The following is a 23,719-nucleotide window of genomic DNA, read 5'->3' as shown; positions in this document are numbered from 1 at the left end:
TTAATTCCCTTTAATCAAAGAAAAAGAGGTCTCTGTATATGACAAGGACCTTTTCCCCCCTTATTCTCCTGGGTTGGACTCAAATTTAGAGGAAAAAAGCTGGTCAGTGAAAAATGTCTTTAGGGGGTAGGCTGAGACTACCTCACAACTGAGGGATGTGGCTTAACAGTAATTTTACAAAATGCGTACAGTCATGAGGGCCTGAATTTCTCTCATTCTTCCTGAAGTAACAGAGTTTAAAGAATGCTGTTTTCACTGACATATATTAGAGAGGTGTCATGAATTCAAACACACATCAATTAATCTAGTAAGTACACACTGAAATCTTAAGGAGAAAGCTGCACATTGAGAGGAAAGCATTTCCTCCAGAAACCCCGATATAGATACACAAGGTGACTCTGAACTGGAGGAACACTTGCAGAGATGGTGATAAACGCGTCCTCACAACACTAACAAAATTCAAATCACTTTAGGGCAAATCATTAAGAATAGCCAGAACTATTAATAAGAACAGCTGCAGAGCCACCCAGATCAAAAACCTCTGTTTACTCCCTACATTGTTCCAGGGAATGCTTTTCTGCTAAGATTATTTCTTTGAAATTTCAAAGAGTATCTGTTAGTTTGAAAAGGCCATTCAACCAAACTGCCACATGCAATGATTATGAGCCAGAGACCAGAATGAAATTTGTCACAGAAAGACCTGTGCACAGTCCAAGTAATCAAACCTTCATTCATCTTATATGACCCTGAACTTCCTTCTCATTTAGGACTGATGCTCAGTAAGGCTGTTCATGGGTCTCTGAAACAGTACAGGCTGAGAGGATTTTCTAAGATGTTTGGTAGATCAGCTAAAGGAGCGCTCCAAGGTTAAGCACTGCAAGAGGTTTCACTTTTCAGCAGAGCAGACCCTTAACTCATGAACATAGCAACACTGCAAAAATCATACAAGCCTAAATTTCATGATATAGTGTTGAAACCTGTAGAGATTAGAGTCCCTGACTCAGAGAGATAGTTAGATGACATAACCATCGTTTGGTGACTTCTGCCTCCAGTGACGTAAAAGATGGTCACTGAAAGAGGATGAAACAAAGATGAAGGAAGGCACTGAATATTTTGCAGCTGGACAGGATGCTACTCACACTTCTCAGGCCTTCAAGATGAGTCCTTTTCAAGAGCCAGGGAGAAGACATTTCCAAATAGGAATTAAAAGGAATAAAACTAAATATGGGTATCCAGATAGGTTAAATTCGCTTATCAAAAACATTTTGTTTTGTTTGTTTGCTTTTCAGTTTATCCTTCTTTAACCTGCTGAAACAGGCTGCAGGGCAGACACAGAAGAAACAGCTCATAAGTGATCTGTGAAATCTCTGCCTCGTCCTTGGAGGCCCTGATTCTTGTTGCTGGGAGCGGAACTGGGGCTGACGCTTGTGTCACAAGTAGGGCTTCTGCCTCTTTTTGTTTCTTCTGTGAGCTGAGATAGAATCACATGAGCTTCTGTGTACCGTGAGAGTACAGAGTATTTCATACAAACTAACACTCAACCGCTTGGTTTCTCCAAAAGCAACTAGAGAAAAAGGAGGCTTATCTGAGCCTCCCAGTTCACCTCAAACATCAATACCTTCAACAACTGCTGCAGTACTCCCTACCTGCCATGCGAGACAGTTGTACATAAGCTTCCAGCTAGAGGCAGCCTTTACAGTGCTTTTTTCAGTGTGGTGGGCACCACACAATCCAGCTCTCGCGCCAGCCCTGTCAGCTCTGGGGTCCTCTGGAGTACTTCTCCAGAGCAGATTTGTCAAGGATGCCAGCAGTGAAGTACCATATTTTTCTTTATGTTTCTCCACAGAAACAGCAGAGTCTAAGTTTATCAGCCTAATCCCAATCTACCTTGTCCTTCATACCTAGAAGAATTTAGGACACTAAAACAAAGAGTGTTACTAAGCAAGACCTATGGTCGGGTTTCTAGTCATAAGACTGGGAATAGAATAATAAAACACAGTTCTGCATTATATTTAACAGGATTCCACCAGTCTCTCTCCTCTGGAGTTTTTCTCGCCTATCCTCTCTGGATAGGCTATGGATCATGGTTTCACAGTCTATCGCTACCTGCCAGGTCATCACTCTTCTTCTAGGCTATTCTTCTTAATTACAGCAACGAGGTTTCCTGTTTTCTTTCAGCAGAGATGAAATATTGACTTCTTACCCAATAGATTTTAATCATGGCTGTTAAAAGTATTTTTTGGTTTTAGTGTCCTTCTCCAGCATGCAAGAATTTGGTATGCGTTTGTTCCACCCAACTCTTCCCTGCCTTGATGACCTAATACGTATCCTAAAATTTATTTCTGGTGTTACTAGCCATACACACAGTATGTGTGTATTCTTTAATGTATCTGGTCACGTTATAACAATACAGATGACAAATTTAGATGCAAATTGAGTACACTGTCCCTTCCCACACATGCCACTCACCATCAGCTACAGAAAGCTATAAATGAGGAGCTGACAACTCATCTGTGTCTAGATTTCAAAAGAAGAGTGTTTTTCAGAGCAAGGGCCATGCCTCAGAGGCAGGCTTGATAAACAGTATAATGTTCACTTGACAGAATGATTCCCATTCAGCCAGTCAGAAAGGCCAGATGAGGATTCGCTAAAACTTTTCCAAGGGAAAACAGAATGGAAGTAGATTTCTTTGCAGGTGGAACAGGGCTGGCCTGCAGGAGGGGAGGTACGTCAAGCCAGGCAGATGCAGACAAGTTGATGCCTGATGATCACATGCCTTTGGGATTTCCAGAGACAACTCTTGCATCAGTTTAATGATAAGCTGTTCGGTACCATCAGTGCTTTGATTCAGGATAAGCAGCAACAAAACATCTGTTTCCACAGCATACGCTGCAACTATGTTCATTATGATTGATAGCAAGCATGAGGTGATGAATGCCAATATTTCAGCATAAATACATATTAAAACTCACAATCCCATAGAAAGCTAGTCCTTGCAATAAACTGTATAAGCAATTAGGTCCTTACGCTGAAGCATTAAAATGGGATATCTGTTCCATCTGTCTCAAAGCAGTATTTCTAATCTCTTTACCTGAAGTTTTGGGATTGACCTGCGCTTAGGTAGCCCGATCCATCACAGAGATGTGCATTTATTTATTTATCACAAGTTATTCAGCAAGCAAGGGGGGGTTTTGTAGGAGGATACATTCAGCAATTAGAAATTTAACAATAATTTCTCAGTGCCGAAGCCAGCCAAAACTCAAATAATTCATCTAATAAGTCTACTGTGTCAGTTTTAGAACAGCTTTCTTAAGGAAGGACATGTAGGGTAGCTTCTTACACACTCTTCTCCCAAGAGGAAAAAAGCAACAGGGGGAACCCTGGGCATTTATGAGCTTACAGCTAGTTCCCAAATTGAGTTTTGCCACTAAACTAAGTTTACCTTTCTGTGAAGGCAACAAGTTTAAAAATCTTCGTTTAAACAACAGCTAAAGGAAACTTATAAAAGATAATTGGCTGTAACTACATCCACCCAGAAAATAAATAAATAAATCCTCTTAGGTTAATGCTACTGCACTGAAGCATCACATACAACATAAGCCGTCCACCTTACAGACAAGGAGATAAAAAAAGAACTGAGCCTTTTCTTTATAATTTCTCAGCTTTTTTACTCATTCTGGCTAGTTAAAAGAATAAAAAAATGCACAGACCCACTCCTAAGAGGAACATATAAAGAAAGAATCCAATTTCATGTGTGCTGGGCAAATAAGTGTCTAACTTTAATGGACAATCATCCAAAGAACTAGTCCCTTTAACAAAACACCTTTATATGCACACTGGCTGGAATTGTATGTAGTACAATTTTAATTCTTTTTTTGGTGGAAACCCATATTGGCCATTATGTTATTGTGCTCAGGATCAAAAATGGGCTGAAAAGCTCATGAGTCATCGCATTTTCCCTTTTAAAGTACTGGCACATCAACTTTCTGCCAAGAAAATGGAGTTTCCCTACTGTTTGAAGATTTATTAATGATGTCTAGCAGGCCAAAAAGCCCTCAGCTCCTTCTTTAAAAATTATTGAAAGAATGTTGTCCAGACATACCAATTCAAAAGCACATACATTTACTATCTGCTGCTTGAAATTTTTTTGTGGCTTTAAAGGAAAGTCTATAATTCTTTTTCATTCAAACAGAAACAACTCCCCCCCACCCCGTATTTACTGAACACTTCTACCTTTTCTGTAAATACATTATCACTGTTTCCATTTATCCTCTATGTAAATCTGGTTTTCCATGAACGTTGTTCCTTTTTTTTTTTTTTTTTTTTTAAATGAAACTGAACTTATCTGGGAAAACAGTAAACTGCTCTTAACAATGCCCAGCTATTCATATTTTTTTTATATTACATTCTTTTCCCAAACGATTTGGTTAGTAATTACTTCCAGCTCCAGGAAACTGCCCCTTCTAAAAAGCTCCAAACACATAAGTTTTTAACATTTACTTTATTTGCACACAACAAATAAAGTAATGATTCAGTTATATTTAAGTAGCTAGTAATTCTGAGTTCTACAATCTTTATCTTCTTTATCTACTGAAATTGCATCTAATATAGGTATCCCAAAATTAGACAAAAAGAGATTCCTGTTAGGAATCTTTATAAAAATTCCAAAGTATCAAAATTGGAAAAACTGAAATAAGCTAAGAATAGTAAAACAAATAATTGGGATGGCGATAACATTGCGATCAAACATGGGAAGCTGACAGATGAACAACAAACAGTCTAGTAAATGAATCACTGAATAGCTAAGGATTCATTTTCTCTAAGCATCTCAAGTGCTTCGACAATTGGTGCAGATTGGAACTGACCAGGCAAGACGACATGAATTAAGAGTCAAAGGAAGAATCTGAAATGGAAAAGAAATACCATCTGCCAGGAAAACACCAATGTTGCAAAGTATGTTAAGCCTTGAAATAATATTTCAGAAAAAGCACTGGGACACTCTTACTGTAACAGTCAGAATCCATTCATTTAGCCAGTGAGATACGCATTACTCCAGGAAGGGAAATCATTGCTATTTCTCACTTTTTTCTTTTTTTCCACAGGATCGTAGGAATTCAGAAAGACAAATAGGAATGGAAACAGGGCACAAAGAAATCCCACAGCAGCAGGCACCAGCAAAGTCCAGCATTCCAACAAGTTTATTGCTTATTTTTACAGTGCTTAATGGCAAAATACCACATACAGGCACACGCATACTTTCAAAGCAACCTCCCACCCTAGAAACAAAATGAGGGGAAGGGGCTCTGTTTCAGTTCTTCATTATTAAAGCTCTGAAGAGAAGAAATTTAAACAAACAGAAGTAATCCAATCTGTGTGTTTCCCTAGCCCAAACTCCCTCCATTTTTACAGTCTTCTCAAAGTGTAGATCAAGTTTCATTTGAGTTTGCAGGGTGAAGGCTGTTATTTTTGGCTTTCCCTTTTTTCCTCCCCCCACCCAGAGACCCCAATGTCTTCATCTGTTATTTTTAAAGAGAAGTTTGAAATTATCATGAATATTCAAAAGTCTTTGCTGCATCTTCCAAATCTACTCTGTAAAATATCTAGCAGAGTACTGAGCCCGCTAGAATATTACCTAAAAATCCAAAATGTATATAATTTAAACATATACTATATATTGTGTAAATAGTATATATTCACTGTATTAGTATTACACTACTATGGTCAACCATAGTAATCTCATAGTTAATTTTTCATATTGGGAAAGGTAGTAATTTTTTTTTTTGCCTGTGCTTCTGCCTATAAAAAAAATTTACTTTCTCCCTCAAATTATAACATCCACACCTTGTAACACCAACTATCTTACTGTTTTAGTGAAGAAACTAATTTCCAGTATACCAAATGCTGCCAGTAAGCTCAAGCACATCTTGTAGCATTTATAAAACTTGAGCAGGGAGTGGTTCATTCCCAAAGTCAATACCTCGGACAACTCTCCCATCATTCATCAGGCAAGATTTTAATATTCAAGTTTTAAAGTTGACTGCAGCAGCAGGTGAAGAGAAACATCACTCCGCCTTACAAGCGGACACTTTTCTTTCTGGCATTTAGAAGCATCAAATTGCAAAGCTAACCACAGAAGTACCCCTGAAAATACTTTCTGGATGCATTTGAAACAAGGACAGAAGTAGCAGTTCGACCACTCACTAGCTTCCATCTCACTGAGTTAAAAGGGCACACAGGCAGAGGGAGAGCAGCTCAAATAGTAGCTTGATGGCAGCAGTGCAGGGGAATAGCCTCAAATCACTCAGCTTATTACAAAAAAAGGAGCTTTTGACATGCACAAGACAGAAGTGAATTTACACTTGCAACATGCCAGGACATACTCAAAGTAATCACTAAGGTCGCTACACCGAGTGTTCACAAAGTAGTAAGTGACATAATAAAGAATGACCATGCAACCTTAATCTGGACCTCAATAAAATACAGTCTATAATAAACTACATGATCATACACGGATTCTCTTGCAGAATTATCATTTCATTCAATGCAAATATAGATTCTGCTCAGAGAATGACTCAGGATTTGTAGTGAATGAGACTCTTGTTCTAGGACCTGGCCAGCCTCAAAGAACTACTACAATATAAATATTTAATAATAATAAAAGCATGCAACACTTTTGCCAAGCACAAATGTTAGAAAGCAACTGCAAGTCTTGGCATTTGGTGGCACCTAGTAATCTGCTGGCTGAATCACTAATGTGATTGATGGCTTTAACTTGTTCAGGAACTATTGGCCCCACCAAGAGCTTAGACTTGTGCATTGTATATTTTTGGTATCAGTACATTTCTCTACACAACCGATAAGCGCTGGATGTTATTCTTGAAGCTTTTAAAGCAGTATGGGACTCTGCTACTTGGGAAACCTAGGAGAAAGTGATGCAGCTGACCTGTTTATGTACTTCGGACATATTTTGTTTTAATATTCTCCTTTCAGTAATTATGTTATGGTTGGTACAAACACAACTAAGAAATTTGCTCCTCTTGCAACAGATTTTTTCACTGATCTGGTTCTGAGGATCCTGCCGTCTTTTTTTGATGTCGAAAACAATTAATTCAGAAACTCTGTTGCCTATATATGTCCTGAGCTTACCATTCATACCTTATTTCAGTTAATTAACAATCCCTACCTGGATAACATCCTGCTTTTCAAAAACTGAAAGACATTCCTAGAGAGTTAGCCTGAGCACAGGCAGCAGCAGCAGCAAACTGCCTTCCTTCTTGATATTCCCCTTTCTGACCAGCTAGTCCCTGGCTTTCTACTGTTCTAGTCACAAGATTTCAAACCAGAAAGTCATTTCCAAGAAGCGCCAGTACAGTACTGTAAAAATTTCCCATCCCCATCTAGGTGAGATCCCTGGCAATACCAGCCTCCCTACTGCTGCAGCAAGGCATACATCATGCAGTTCTCAAAGGAAACACATCAAGGACTTCTGATGGTTTTCCCTTCTGAAGGAAACAAATCTGGTTTCCATACCGTTTCCCTAAACATGTGAGAACCAGTGAAGAGAATCACTGCATTACTGTAACCACAACAACACGTTTTGTGTCTGAATAACACACACTGGGCACCTTCAGGGTAGAGAATGCAGAAGTAGTAATAGATGAAAAAAATTAAAGATGCTAAGGCGAAAGGACGTACTACTATTTATTCATGTCAAATACTTTCTTCGGTATGATGTCATTTAAAATGCAAGTCAGAGCATTTAAGTTTTATCACAGCTCTACCTTTGTAAAAAAACGTTAATCCTCCAGGTCATTAGTGTAAATGGTATCAACTAACAGCAAGGAACAGATTTTGAACAAATGAAAGATTAAGTCGGGGGCGGGAGGGAAGTAGAAGAAAAAAGAGCGAAACCTAATTGTTGCCCCAAGTGCTTCAAGTCACACAAGATTCTCACATGCTGTCAATTAAGTGAACTCTTATAAAGTTATGATCTGTGGCAAAATTCCATGAGAATGATTATATCACACAACAGACGTAATGAAACTATATCTGCCAACAAAGTCATCAGTGCAGAACATATTATCCTTTTTAACTCTGAGAAGATTTTTTTTTTAAAAACAGAAAGTGCTTCCATGATAGTACCATCTTGATTAAGTGTCAAAGAAAGTAATCTGAATTTTAACAACTAGGTTCTACTGAATTCAGAATATCTACTTAGAAAATGTATTTGGTATCCTGAACACATGGTGAACTTGTGGAATAGCAGCAGAATCATCTAAGCTTCCTTGTCTGTCATTCCTTCCTTCAAAGCTTCCTTGTCTGTCATTCCTTCCTTCAAAATAATCCTTATTTAGTATGTTTAATGACATTTTCCTCTTTCCTCTAGCTCCTTTTGCTATTGAAAAAAATATAGAATAATTCAGGCTGGATGGGAACTCTGAAGGTCATCAAATCCGTTCTTCCTTCTCAAAACAGGGCCAACTTTACATCCAAAAAGAAACAAAAAAAGAGAGAATGAAAATATAACCTAAAACCAAAGGACGATTACAGTAAAAAAAAAAAAAAACAACAACAAAAAAACCCTAACACACCACGTTTTCACCTATGTAATACTTGTGTTCTTTGTTCCTTAACCTAACCTCATATTCTTTGTTTTAATCACATTGATTTTAGGTTACAAGCCTTTTCAGAAGCTAACCTCATGGCCAATTTGCTTTTAAAGCAAACATGTATATTTAGGGCGCTATACAAATTTTTGAATAGTTAACAAAGAAAATACTATATCATTTTTAATCCAAAATAATAGAAAGCTTTTAGTCATGAGTTTTTAATAAAAACCTTTTTAGGGTTTTGGAAGCCCTCCAAAAAGTAAAAACTTCATTGGCCCTCGTACGAAAGTATGAGGGGGAACAGGCCATGTCTCAAAGAGCTATAATCTACATAGATAAAGAGAGCAAAGAAAAGAAAAAGAGGATGTAATAGAGGCATGATAGGAAGGAAGATTCAATGGGACTTGCTAAAAGTAATAAAGAAAAGGACAGCTAACACAGGAGGAGGAGGGAGAGTACGGCTGAAGCAGTGGCTTAGGGAAAGCATACTGGTCTCCAAAGCTGGTATGCCAAAAGCATGTGGATAGTCAATAGGTGGCTGCGTTTTGAACACTGCTGGCATTATAAAATATGCTTAGTCTGACAAAAATTAGATTACTGAAAAACCTAAAACTATTTTTCCCCTACCAAAACCAAGACAGTCATTTAAAATTTACTTATCCTCTTCACAGTTTTAGCTTAATCTCTTGGCTTTGGCTTCCACGCGCATAAAATTGAAGATAACGCATCATCTCATCCTATGATGTTATAAAGCTGAATACACCTCTGTCTGCAGTTCCCCAGGACACCACAACAACAGAAAATTCCACAAAGAAACAGGTAGTTCTGGAATCGGCACAAGTTTCACACAGTATTCAATGAACAACTTACAGTCACTACTTTAAATGACAGCAGAAAGACACTTTGACCAGCTATTCATGCACTAAACATCATCCTTCCTGCACACTGAATGAGATTGATCCTTTAGGGGGAAAAAAAAAAAAAAAATCAATATTCCTTCTCAGGCATACACGTTCTTCTACAGCACTTTTTTGCCAGTTAAACTCAATTACAGTTATTTATGTACCCTGTTTGTTCAACAAAAGAAGGTCCTACCTAGAGACCCTCTCATTCACTGCAAACAACAGTCCCTAGCACACTTACGAGGCTTTTATTCCACTGTGGGAGCTCCCAAGCTGTTTAGCAAGACTGAATTCAAAACTTTAAGTACACTGAAACTATCTAAAATATTAATCATGGCTTTATATTAACATGAAACATTGTATAGTGTATGCAAACTCAAGGCATTCAAGGCCACTGGGCTGCTTCAGTGCTTTTTTTTTTTTTTTTAAAGCAGCAGAGGCAAAAGACTTAATCCTTCTGCTCCTAATACCAACATTTCTCCATGGCTGTTGACCTTAGAAAGAGAGTAACTAGTGACCTCTAGTGTCAAGAAGCTCAGTCTCAATTTGACTGATTACAGCAAAAAGCAGAATAGCTTACATGATGGACATCAACTTTCTGCCCTTGTTTGTGACACAGCAAATGGTCGCTACTGCTACCTAATATTGAGGTTCTTTCCACTCTAACTCACAAGCAAAAATAATTGTATCCATTTTTAATGAACCAAGGGTAAAGGAATCATAAGTTCCCAACATCTCAATAAATTGCAGATTGACATTTCTCCTGCTTTGAAATGTTTAATATGTTTTTCCTCATTTGGAAGATCATCAGTAGGATAGCTAGAGACAGACATGGCTTTAGGTGGATATTAACTCCTTAACGACTGATCTAGAGGCTATTAATGACAGTGAACCACAATCCAAGTCTGCCAGCAGAGCCTAGTATATGGTAAGAAGCTGTAATTGCCATATTGCCTCAGGACTTGGTTGTCCCAGGTAGAAGTATATGGTCCAGGAAGTCATTCCGAAGACACTGCCCAAACGACACAAGAGCTGTTTGTAACAGAAATGTGAATACAGAAACAAAGAGTCCTACTGTTTTACTTACAATTTTGAGTCCAGGTTCAGGAGAAAGCCCAGTTTGTCATATTCTGGAAAACAAAAGCAAGGAATATAATATCATATATGCAAGGGTCTCCTCCGCAAAAGGCACCAAAACCAAAAAGCAGCAAATCCTTATAGAAGGGCACCAATTATTTCTTGCTGGAAATAGCTACATCATAAATTCCAGTTACTAGCAGCTGTTACCACAGATTTACTTAATACCTTTAAGTATTACTTAAAGATTACTGAAAGGTATTCCCACATTCTCATTTCTGAATCTCCAGGAAATACTAAAGCAAGAGGATGTGTGGGACGTCATTGATTTAAAAATCACTAGAATTAACTGAGATATCAAGATACTGAGATACTCAAGACTGCAAATAGCACATGCAACTGCATACAAAGCTTTTCCACTTGCAGTCAAAATCATGTTGCCAGTAATCTGCACAACCAAGCCTCCTCCTAGCTCCTGAAGCGGTAGAGCTTTCAAATTTTTCTTGACTCCTTGTCTTCTCCAGCTCACAACTTGGTAATCAAGCAGCCCTTCTTCAAGGGAGGGTTACTGATGGTGGCAAAGATGCCTATAGTTCAGTGGTGGTGTTCAACTGGAAACCGCAAAGTCAGAGTTTGTGCTGCTTAGACTCAGAGGGAACAGTTACAGATATTCCCAGTGAAAGGTTTGTTTCAGTAACTCCCGTTTAAAAGCAAGTTCTGCATTCAGCATCTCTGAATATACTGTGATCTCATAAATCAAATGCTCCATACAAAAGATAAAACTCTGAGAATTCATATAAGATACATAACAAGAACTAAAAGGTGTAGTGTCCTCCCAGTATTTGGTTTACGCTCAAGGGCTTCCTCACACCAAGAACCACCTGGGTCTCACTGTGATACAAGACAATACAAAGAGAAAATTAAAAGATAAACCCTCAAGAGCTTAACAGTCAGGATGTATTAAAAGGAACAAGCAGCAAAGTACTGTCATAGCCTTTCTGAAGGAGCAGAAGGGGAAGGAAATAGAGGACAAAACTGCTTTCCTTATGAAACAATACCAGAATTTCTTCTGCAGGATTTTACTTACAAGATCATAAGCTCTTAATGCTATCGCTCACTGACAGAACAGGAAAGCTTAAACACGTACCTAAGACAAAACCACAGGAATAGACAGGTCAGCGTAATCTGTGTCACTGATTTCAGTGGCATCAAGATTTAATTCCTGATTAATGGGAAGAACCATGACCCACATAGCTTTGCTAACAGAAATTGCAGAACATGTAAGCACCTGGTATCAGCACATGCTATCCCCTCTCTGCCAGCACCCAACATGCCGCTTACCCCTCCTTGAATCACCTCAACCTTCAACTTCTCCATACTGAAAGCTGCATTTCCCCCATGTGTTTCTTTCCCTGTAACTTCCTCTCAAGAAATTCCTCGTACAAGAAATTTTCACATCCGACCTTATCTCCACCACTCGTCGGATTGTATGCCCTTCACCCCTCCTTTCTCTTCCTTGTCCACCACATCACAGGGTTTCTGCACATTGCCCAGTTTCTTCTTCTCCACTGCCACGACAAGGGCAGGGTGACTGTAGTCACCCTTCCTGCCTGCACAGGAAGATTGCCACTATTCAGGGCAAACATGTGCTGGGAACTTTTATTAACCCCTGCCCCTTCCTAAAACATCCATACTGAACAAACAGCAACAGATAAAGAAAAAACTACAGCCATTGACCAATCTGTCATCATCCTTATTCCATTCCAACTAACATACCCTACTTCCCAAGAGTCAATACAAAAAGAGGAAATGCAGTATAGGAGAGGCATCACCTCATAACTAGAGGACAACATCCTGGGCTTTCTACCAACTCAGCAATTTATGAGCTTTGCAACCAAAGCACCAGAAAATACACACTAAATGCTCAGGGCCACATGCGACATACCTCCATCGCTACGATTCATAACAGTTACCTTGTGTTTGTCACATGCACCTTACCTTCCTTCCCTAGGTTAAAGGTTTTTACTTTTTGATCACTAACAGAGGCATAAGGTAATTTTGTAAAGCTATACATGCCGTATTTGATAAAAAACCTTCCAGAAAATGGGACAAAATATAAGAAAATATAACAAAACACCTCTGGTTCAAACTGGAAGCATGGGTGTGCCTGTGTTTCAGGAAGGTGTAAACATACCCTATCAGGCTTTAACACGGAAAAATGAAGCCTCTATATTTCCTCCTGTGAGCTGCTGGTGAAACGTGGAAACTCCTGCAGGCAGAGAAACACTGCCCTCACTGCTGGCCACCTCAAGCTCACAAGGACTTCTGGAAACAACTGCATTACTATTGTCTCATTCTAAGAAATGGATCTTTATCATATGCAGCTCCTCCAACGTGGACCCAAGAAGCCTCCAAATCTCACAGATTCAAAGTTAGCTTCCCTGATAGCATGAACTGGAGTCTTGCTACAGACTTCTCCTGTCAGTTAGCTATAGCACTATGAATACAAGGACCAAAAGTCACTATGGCACATAGTAATGCAGCCCTGTGCTGGCTAGAAGCAGTCTGGAATCACAAAAGACAGATAAACCACCAATCACCTGGAAAGCCAAAAAGCACAGAGCATCAGCAGCAGGAAAAAGCAACCCTTGTCTGGAGCTATGTATTTAATTTAAAACAAAACAAAACACAGATACACTAAATCAAAGGGAAGTACAGCTGGCTAAAATACAGTATGATTAGGGTGTGATGATTAGAGGAGATGGACTGAGCTGATCACAAAACTCACTGTCAGCGAAAGGGATAATCCCACTCCTACCCTTCCCTCCCTTCAAGCTACCGGCTGCAAGTTTCTGCCCGGGCACTCATTTAACCTCCCTGCATCCTAAGCTCTGGGCTTTCATCACATCCTCCACCTCACTCTAAAGCTTTATTCACCAAGTTAACCAGCTGATATGCAAAAACACTCTTCCTCTTTTCATGAAGTGGGTAAAGAACGGCTAGAATATCAGAGAAAATAGGGAAGGGGAAAAAAAAAAAAAGAAAAGAGACCAGTTAGGGAGAACAATGTAAAAATACTCCAGCATCTCCCCAAAGAACTCTTGGATCAGCTGGCCTTGTTAACTGTGGTTTGAGGTTGGCTCCTGCAGATGCGTTTGGGGGTCTCTGCACTGAAGCCCAATGCAGAGACACCAGTGTGTGTGGTTCTGGAGAACTTGCTTCAGATCCAACCAGGTTTGTTAGGTCTGATCCAGCTCATGCCTGACCCACATCCTGTCTAAATCCATTGCACTCTCCAGCAGCAGGTCAGCTTAATACACTGGGTGCAGTACCAGAACTGAGCTGGCTCCTGGGCTCATACAGCACTGTGGGAGCACAGCCACCTCCCCTGAGCCCCCAGGGCAGGGAAGTGGGTGCTCTCCTGCTGTAGATGGAATCAGCCTGGGGTCAGGACTTGTGCTAACTCCGTGTGGAAACCACGGGTGTTTCTTGACATTATCCTCCCGGTTCAGATTCAACGTGGTCCTGCATGAAACCAGACCGAGTTCCTTGGTATTAATGGGGTATTTGGATTCTGTGTAGCAGAAAAGCTGCTGCATATTTCCTGACCCAGACCAGTTGCGGATACAGTACTGGGATGCTCTTCTAAGTCTGCCTGTCAGCTAAGAACACGGATGGACCTGAGCTGCCTGTATTTGTGACACAGATAACTTCGCTTTTGCCTTTACCGTGCTTGCCTCACTAGTAGGATTTCATACCACTCTGAGAAACAGTATTTCCCTTCAATCTCCAGAAAAGGCAATTATACTGGCTCTGTGAGATAGGATTAAAAAAAATGCCCAAAATGAACAAAGGTAACAATGAACTTTCTTTGAATCCACTAGCAGAACATCATGGAAGAATCTGAAAAAGGTGAAGCCTTTTTCCCATAAGGGATAAAAGCAGCAGTATTAAAAGAGAGTAGGGAGATCAAAGGACTACACTGTCACTTGTTGTAGGAAGCGACAGACCTCAGTTGACAAAGTGGTACAGTAGTATACAGAAGCACAGAACTGAATGAACATGGGAAATAAATTTCATCGTGCCCCGTAAGAACAAGAGGTCTCCATGGGTCAAAAACAACATGTATTTCTACATTTCAGGGAAGATCAGAATTGAATAAGAACCGAATAAGTGACAACAATTTCATAATAAAGCATGTAATAAGGATTATACAAATAGAAGTACAGCCAAGCATAGCAATTTCTATAAATGATGCAAATCCTGTGCCAAATTCAATGCTGGCCTAAACATGGAAATTTCTCTCAAGCATCCAAAAGAAGTCCAGCTACCAGACAGCAAAAGATAAATGCTTAGTCTAACATCTATAAACTCCATACAGACCACCCAGACAGCCACAAAACACAATGTACAGTATCAATCACAAGTTTTCAAATTGTATTTTGCGTTTTTAGCCATATATTAACGCAGAAGCAAAATGGGTAAAATCTTTCCCTTATTTTACTCATCTGACATCAACAATTCAGGAATTAAAGTCGGCTTACTGGTTTTTTTCCTTCCAGCCGAGAGTTTTATTTTAAACATACTACTTGCAAGTGATTTCACCAATGACTCAAGTACTATTTCTTTAACATCTGGCTACTTAGAAACACAATACAAATAATTTTGCCCATAAAACTAGAAAATGTATTCAAACTTTTAAAAAGGATGGGCCATATACTACAGCTTTAATTCTCTCTATATTTAATTGGTAATTGCAAAAGAGGCAGTACCAGAGGGAAGGCAGAAGGCTTACTTTAGCTATTTTACCCAAAAGTTTGGGCTCGTCAAATAAATCATTATGACACACAGGAGACAGAAGTCCTATCAGGAATAGTTCAGGCCACCCCGATACATTTCATCCCATCCAGGGAAGTCCAGTCTCTGCAGAATTGAGGCCTCTAACTGAGCTAAGCTTTGGTCAGTGTCCACATGCAAGGTTCACATCTGTGGAAAAGGCCAGGTAAGACCACTTACCCTGTAACAAAACAGGGTCAAACACCTCACATTTACCTTGGACTAAGAAAACGCACAGGGACTGTTATAAAAGTTCAGTCGATTTAAGAAATTCTGTCAGAACTCAAGAGATGAGAATTAGTGAAAAAGGTCGTATGCAATGGATTAATTGAAAAGGACAAAAGAAAGGTTTTCTTGCAGGCTTAAACAAATACTGCTCAGGATTACAAAGCAGCAATGAAACTACTAGACACACAAGAATTTATGCTGTATCCTTTCCTTCAGATTTTCACTTTAACCTCTTCCATGAAGGAACTTACTAATGAAAGCATATTTTCTAAGGCTATTTAAATAAACTGCAAAAAGACTATTAAGATTGTAAAACCAAGTTCAGAAGGGGCCTGAGGTCACCTGGGCTCCTCAGCCCTGTCCCAGCCTCTCTGCTTAGATTGTGTGCCCATTCCCTAACATCTGTGTTCAAGTTTCCTCCTCAATCCTATTTACCCACTTTTGTGTACAAGTTTAACAGCCTTTTCCTCCAGGTTGCCCACCTGACACCAGAAAGAACCCTGAGCGTACTGGCCCAGTACCCAGAGCCCAGTCCTTAGTGCCTTTCCGTACCACAGAAATACACAAAAACAGCAGAATCAAAAGCTGTAAAGAGAACTCTGCTTAATCCTTGCAGCCCAGTGCTGGAGCATGCCTAGCTGTCCACGTCTCTGTAGAACCATCTGGCCATTTTACATTTCAATCACGTGTGTAAGAACTGAGATTTTTCAAAGACTTACAACATAGCCTGATTTATGCTCCCTCCTTTTCTGGGGAGGGAAAGAACTTCCTCGATACCATTACTCCTTCCACCTAAAGGGCCAGGACCAAAGCATGAAGTAAGTGCAAAGTACATTCTATTAACAGCTAGAATACTTCTAGGATGTTGTCAAAACAACTTTTTTCCCCCCCTTATTTTGTTCTCAGAAAAGATCAAATAACTTCAAAAATTTTAAGAAAAGGTCAGAAATTTGAAACAGGCTCCAGCACAGAGCATTTCAGCCTAAATGGCTAAAATGTGACAATATGCTAAGCAGCAGAAAAAAAAGACACTTTAATGGGAACTGCAGAGCAATTCTCAACATAGGCAGCGAAATTTGGAATTTCACATCTATTAAAACTGAAATTCAAACCTGTGGATTAAAAGTAGGGGGAGGAGGAGTCTGTCCAGTCACAAACCCGTGCATGCCCTAGTGACACTTAAAATCATAAGGATACTACTTATTGTTTCAGATTTAGCAGCAAAAGGAAGTAATTTCCCAGCTCTATACCTTCGTTTTCTTTACCCTGTAATGCCTGATTAGGGCCCCCAAAGACATCTGGCCTGGCTTTACAGCCTGAAGAAAGCAATACACCAGAGGGGGCTCCTTCATTAGGCACTGCAACTACATTATTCATCCCCCAGGCACAGGAAGAACAAATAAGCAATCACTTGCTGTACAGGTCATCCATCAGGAAGGTCTCCTGCCTGCTTGTCTTACCTCCAAAATAGGTAAAATAAAACAAAAAGAGGTCATTTTACCATATTACATTTTGAAAGGCTCTGGTTACCTTGACACAGATTGTGTAAGTCCTGAAATATTTTTCATAATAAAACTATAGCAACCTCCATGGATAGAAAAGCAACTGACTGCTTTAAGCCAGATTTATGAAAGGCTCCAATAGGAAGGTGAAAAATTTCCTCCTATGAACTGTGTATGCCCTTTTTTCTCTCCCAAGGAGTCATCTGTTTAAAGCTAGACTACAGTTTTGCTAAACAAACAGTTATTTCATTTACTGCCATGTATCCACTTGGCTAATGGAGCTAATACTGACCTACTGAATCTTCCAAGAGATTCTTATTTTAGAAATTGTATCGTGTTTCCTAATAAAAGTCAAGAACAATATTAACAAAACAGTAATCTACATTGGCTTTTAGTGACCTACACGATGTACTGACTTGATGTGGAGAGATGCCACATAATACAGAAAAATCCCATTAAAATACTTTTATTTCAGGGTATTCCTTAGTGCACTCCTTGGCTTTTGCACATGGACTCATTCACAGCTGTATTTTCAATTGGAAGACTAGGGTGTAGAGGAGAGGAAGATAGATGATGATACTGAATACACTGGCAAAGTCATGTAAGGACTATGGAATCAATACATGACAGTCATTGGCAAAGATTCAAGCAGCTCCCACAGTCTACAAGTCAAAGAAATAAAGGAGTGGAACTTCATTAATCAAAAATGAAAAAGGAGAAGGATTTTTGCAGAATAAAACCGGTAAAACGAGCGGAAAACACATGAGATCTTTCATATGTATTCTCTACTTTACAGGAATACGGAAAAAAGCAGAAGTCCACCCATTCTTTCCCATCCTACTGGGTACTGTTAAGACAGTTGGAAATGCAATGTAAAAACCATTCAGTAGAAACTCATCAGCTCCACATGTAAATTAAAATTGTTTGCCTGAAACTAAGAGCAACTACCAGAGTCTCACAAATTCTATTATTTAGCATAAATCTAAATTGGTTAGACAAGCTCTACAAGGCTGGCACTACAAGGCTCTGCAAGGCCTGTAAATTGCAGGCTACTTCAGGAGAGATCAACAATCACAGTGTTTGCAGTTGCAGCCTATAATACCAGATTCTCATGGGGAAAGCCAAAGACCAGCAAACAATCTTCTGCAAGTCAGTAAACTATGTTTCTCTCTCATACTAGGACTCCATTCATGTCACTCTCCATCTGAAATGCGTGAAAGCAGTCACCCAATTCACCAGATTCAGAAAACTTTAATGTTGTATTTAGGGTGACAGACTCAGGGTTCTCCTATTCCTGCCCCAAAATGTTATCTGATGCATCTTCAACAGCCGCAGGAGACAGAGAGAACTCACAGTTCTAAGAATTTTTCCCAAGGAAAAGGCTCAGGACATTAGAATAAGGAATTACAACTAATAGCACACTCCTAAATAAGAGCAAATTTAAATTCTCAACTGATTAATAGAACATTAATGTAAATTCAGCATCTGGAAACGTGGTCTTCCATGTGGACTTTCACAAGTACGTAAGCCTCACTTCCACATGGACTTTCACAAGCACATGAGCCTCAGCAGATATGCAGTCCTAAAGTGAGATTTTTAAAATCTCACTTTGTCTGCATAAGTCAAGCCAACCTTCTGATGAAGCGCTTAAGGAAGAAACTGAAAAGAAAAAAGCAGCAACAATAACAATAAGCAAGTTAAAATAATCAAACAGTTTGAGCAAAACCTTTTCCATGAAAAGAGAGGACTTTTGAGCCTTGAGTCTGCATTGCCAGTGAAAAAAGACTGCTACACAACCAGTGGCCAGTGCTAGAATCAAACACGTCTAACAGCGTAAGCCTTCAAGGTATCTAAAATCCCAGCATTTCCAGCAAGCATATTAGCAGATGTACCTTCAGAGCACTTTTATTCTAATGAGGCTTAGAGGAGAAAATTTTAACTTACTTGCTCTCAGACAGGGGGCGACAAAAAAAAAAGTCTTCAACAAAAATAGCAGCGGTATAAATTTGACTTTCAAGGTCCAGTGTTTGATTTGCCAGCAACAAAGTAAAACAAAGCAATCGGGGAAAAAAAAAGTATGAGTTGTCCATTGCAAACAAATGAAATCTAGGTCTACTCAAACACTCTGTGTCCTGCTTAATGTCTTCCAAATTCAGAGCATCACACCATCCCCTCCTAACTGGTTTCAGCTGAAACACTAGCCCAGACACCACATCAAACACTTATTCTTGCTGCTCAAACTTCATCTTTCAAGGGAAGGGGCAGGTGAGAAAAGGATCACAAAAACGTGGTCTCATGAAGGCTAGACCACAGTGTAAACTTCAGACATCTCAGTCTCACTTCAAGCATATTTAATTGTCATGCGCTCTATGCTAATAAATGTCTGCGAACCAGTACTTTAAGGCTCAATAGCTAGACGATTTTCTGAACACTCAGTTCAGGAAGTTTTACCCAGAGTAACCTGAAGAGCGTGATTAGTCTGAGATGCATCAGGACAGATTTCCAGCATCTCTGAAAACTGAGAATTGTATGTGGGAGAAAGAGTGAAAGTGATAACCAAGATGAAGGACCCACAGTCAATCTAGAGAAAATACGGAAGCTGTGACAAGATAGTGCTCTTTACGTGGTATGACTACAAAAGAGCAGTTCTAAGATGCTGTTCAGTATGCAAATAAAAGTAAACACGTGCTAATTTAAAACAGCATAAAATCTTAGAGACACTATTATTCACAGCTGTTTAATTCTGGCTAGTAAAAAGGTGTTTTTTTTTTTTTTTTTTTTTTAAATGTTTCGGAGGATGTAGTTTGTGCCACTTCTTACCCCGACCTGAAACATCACCTACTAGGAATGGCTGGGACTGGAGCTGCCATTGTTTCTTTGAGTTCTTTCTGGACTCTGTCTTTTCCTGGGTCTGCAGCAAGGTGAGATGGGACGGACAGCGGAAGCACAAGAGTCACAGTTTTTCTCTCTCTCCTTCCTGTTCAACAAGGAAAGCTATCCCTCAGTTGGACGATATCACACATCTTGACATCTTATTATACATATCAGTTTAAAGTGAGCTAAAGTTTCCAACACAATGAATACAGAGCACTAAATATGAAGGTAATAAACATACAGCTCTTTTAGACATTTTTGAGTTTCCCTTCCCTGAGTTTTCTTCATATTTCCTCACTGAATAAATTCAATCTTGTTGCAGTGGGATGGTTTACTAGAGGTTATTTTACCATCTTATTCATAACAAATCCAAGCTTGAGTTGTAATGTATAAGCAGAGCAAAGACCAATGTTTTTAAAACAGACCCAGACAGTCAGTCTGCTTACATTAGCCTTGTCTCCCACCTTCTGTATTAACAGTACTCCAAAAGACACTATCAGTTGAACTTATTTTCCATAAATAAATTTACCACCCTATTGGTAGCATCATAGCACAATATTTATGGTCAACTCCATAGATACCCTGCGTTGGAAGCTATTCATAGGGCTAATTATGTTTTCAAATTCACCTGAAGCCAAATAAACATTAGAAAAAAATGTAGTGGGTAACAGTCAAAAATTTCACTCTGGGCCAGATTCTGGTCTTCGTTATACTAACATCAATCCAGTATACTCAAGTGAGGATAAGCTGATCCAGGCTTACTCAGCCGCAATCAAAAATAAAATATTTCCCTGAATTTTATTCACAGATTTCATATTTCAAATCTGTGCAACTCCCCCCTACTTCTGAAGGGTAAAGAAACCATTACCCAATAGGGAAGGAGGCAGGCAACAACCCACCTCAGTTATGACTGACATCAGTAACTAGGAAGGGAGTCAGAGGTTCTCGCCTCCCCTGAAACACCCATCCGTTCTGCACTCAGCACCCTAAGTTGCTCCCACATCTAACCATACACCCACAACAGAGCAGTTTCCAGGTTCTAGAGAAGAATGCAGGGACAGCAGAAAGCATTTGGGGCACTGTAAACAAAGCAAGTTGCTACCGCTAGCTCTAAGGTTAGTAAATCAGAATTGTGTGCTCAAGCTTCATTGTTAGTGTCAGGCAGCAGAGGCTCTTTCATACCGTGCAGGCAAGAGACAGGTGCTATGTTGGAAGGCAGCAAACTTCCTATGAAACTAAGAGTTATGGCTAGTAAGCAAGATAAAAAAAACCTAAAAATCTCCACTTAGATTTTTTTTCCCCCTCTCCTAAGAGGGGACCCTCCTCTCATAAGTGTTAAAGGACTTTAAGGTCATTCTTAGCCTCTTCTTTGCACTCCACGTATCATTTATACACATATTGTAAACCGAATTTTACCCAGTATTGTGCTTGTTATGGTGTGCCTTGGCTACAGCCCATGTATTATGGATAGCCAAATGGACAGTTACTGGTTTCATGAAGTGCCCCCAGCACAAAAGAACTTTTGATTTTTGGTTCAATTTAATTCCAGGTCGGGCTCATGTTCCAAAGGAAACGTGGTCAGGCTGGCTTTGCCCTGGGGCTCAATAATGCTGGTTAATCTCCACAAAAAACAAGTTTCCAGCCCTATTTGTTGAACTATAGATCTTTCGCCTTCTTCTTCCTGGAAGCATTCCTGATGTCTTTCCTCAAATAACTCAACTGTTTGTTTAGCTGAGAAACTCTCCTAGTAGCATGGAATAGTTTTTCTTCAGTTGGTGGGTGACATCATCTTAATGCCTTTCACATGAGAAAAGAAACCCAAACTGCGCCACTAATGCACATAATGTGTCCAGGTCATCTGCTGAGCTGCATAACAGCTACGGCCTCACATTTTAATGTTTGTGTCACATTAAGACCTTTAATACTTCCACTGCACTTAGCAAACGATCTATTTACCCAGTTTGGCTAGATGGCTGATTGCCACAAAAGCATGACTCAGTTACCTGCCTCCCAACATGGCTACCACGTCCAGTTACATAGAAGCCTTTTCATGAGGTGGGAGAGAGAGAAGAAGGCAATGTTGTACCTGAGCCTATTGTATGTCCAACGGAGTCAAAGGAAAGAACCACTGAATCTGTAACACAAGAGTACAAGTTCATTTTCCCCTTTTTCCTTAGCACTGTTTCTTGCTGTAGTGCACAAACAAATTAATTAGCCCACATTTCCAGGTGCATTTAGTAGTGCTGGTGGAGAAACAGCGAGCCATTGGGGAGCAGGAAGGGCAAGACTGCAAACGTCTAGCACTTGCCCCCTCCCAAAAGCTGTGCTGAGCAACATCCCGTTGTCATTACAATGCAGAGAAGTGACAAGTTACTCAGAAGGGTTTCTTGCAGTTTCTTGCTCTGCATTTCCTTTTCATTTTACTCAAATAATCCCTTACGCTACATTCCACTGGGAAAAAGATCAACCTCTTCAACAACCAAACAAACAACATCCAGCAAATGCAGAACATTGTAGTACACTGGAGAAACATGGCATGATGACCCGACAAAGTTGCCGCTATTTGTTGAAAATATCTTCACTTTATATCTAAGCAAGCAAGTTTGGCCTTGTCTTATCAAAATTGAATCATAATATGCTTTTGTCTGCTAGGCTGGAGAGCTCTTTGTTATCAAGTGTTTTGTCCCCATTTAAGGAACTCCCCCCTATTAAGATCTGCTATGCCCTGGCGTTCTGTTTGCTCAGCCAAGTACGTTGTGCTCCTTACCGTTCTCATTGTAAGGCATGGTTTCCACATCTTTTAAACTCTAGTGGCTCCCTGTCTGAATGCATTTCAATTTATCAGTATCCTTCACCTTGCAGCATGCGTGCTAAGCATCAAGGAAAATTGAACCCCTCTACTTGATACCTTTTTATTTCGCCATCTGAGGATCACATTAGCCTTTTAGCCATGGCCACAGTGACAGCTTTTATTCATCAGCTAATACCCGAGACTTTCAGTCTCTTTCATATGAACGGGCACACTTTTGTAATTGTGGTAATATTGCTTGCTTGCACCTGGCTCACCAACTCATCCAGACCCCATTATTAGTCATTCATTTTCCTCATTATATACTGCTCTCCCAATCTATATGCTGTTTGCAAAATTGATCAATAAGGATTTGATATTCCGTGCCATGTACAGTTGCTACATGGTATAACAGTCCATATATTTCTTAGCGGCTTTTCCAGCTCTATTTTTACTTGAGACAAACCAACAATCATTTTGGTAGCACGTCTCATGGTTTGCTGTTCATTTTCATCTCAGTTCTAAACCAGAGCAGAAACTACCAAATTCTACTCCACAACCAGAGGAGCTGAACTAGGCCCATAACCGAAACACAGCTTTCAAATGGATAAAACACAGGCAAGAGCAAACTAACGCGACAGAATGAAGACTTTTATGCAAACAGAAGCTTTAAACTGAGACAGCAGGTAATCGCAGAACTGCTAAATGATGAGATCCAATTCCTTAAAGTTTCTCTTTGCAATTTAGGCCTTAGCTGTGATCCGTTTGCCACAGCAGCTGCCTGGCTACAAGCTCTTAGCACAAGGCACTATCAGCAACCAGACTTAGCGCACTGAAAAAAAGTTTAAGCTCCAGCTGCATCACCTTACATTTGGGCAAGTTACAATCACAGTGACAGTTACC

General features: G+C 39.7%; 1 protein-coding gene across 17 annotated transcripts in view; it reads right to left on the bottom strand.

The window, feature by feature from the left end:
- The window catches only part of ST3GAL3 (ST3 beta-galactoside alpha-2,3-sialyltransferase 3), a 212,305-nt gene that overhangs the window by 134,278 nt on the left and 54,308 nt on the right, over nt 1-23,719 (bottom strand). For 8 of the 17 annotated variants that reach the window (XM_068952865.1, XM_068952870.1, XM_068952868.1 and 5 more), the window contains exons 3-5: nt 22,115-22,162; nt 19,997-20,131; nt 10,599-10,641 (exon numbers count right to left, since the gene is read on the bottom strand). The exons of 2 other annotated variants lie outside the window; for them this stretch is intronic. In XM_068952865.1, coding sequence (XP_068808966.1) covers nt 10,599-10,641; nt 19,997-20,131; nt 22,115-22,162 — 226 coding nt within the window. The remainder of the gene's footprint in view (nt 1-10,598; nt 10,642-19,996; nt 20,132-22,114; nt 22,163-23,719) is intronic. 7 more of the 17 variants (XM_068952875.1, XM_068952879.1, XM_068952874.1 and 4 more) reach the window with 2 other exon arrangements.

This window comes from Struthio camelus, chromosome 8 (assembly GCF_040807025.1).
Source record: "Struthio camelus isolate bStrCam1 chromosome 8, bStrCam1.hap1, whole genome shotgun sequence".
In the NCBI taxonomy this organism is placed as follows: Eukaryota; Metazoa; Chordata; class Aves; order Struthioniformes; family Struthionidae; genus Struthio; species Struthio camelus.
This window is presented reverse-complemented; position numbering and strand designations above follow the sequence as displayed.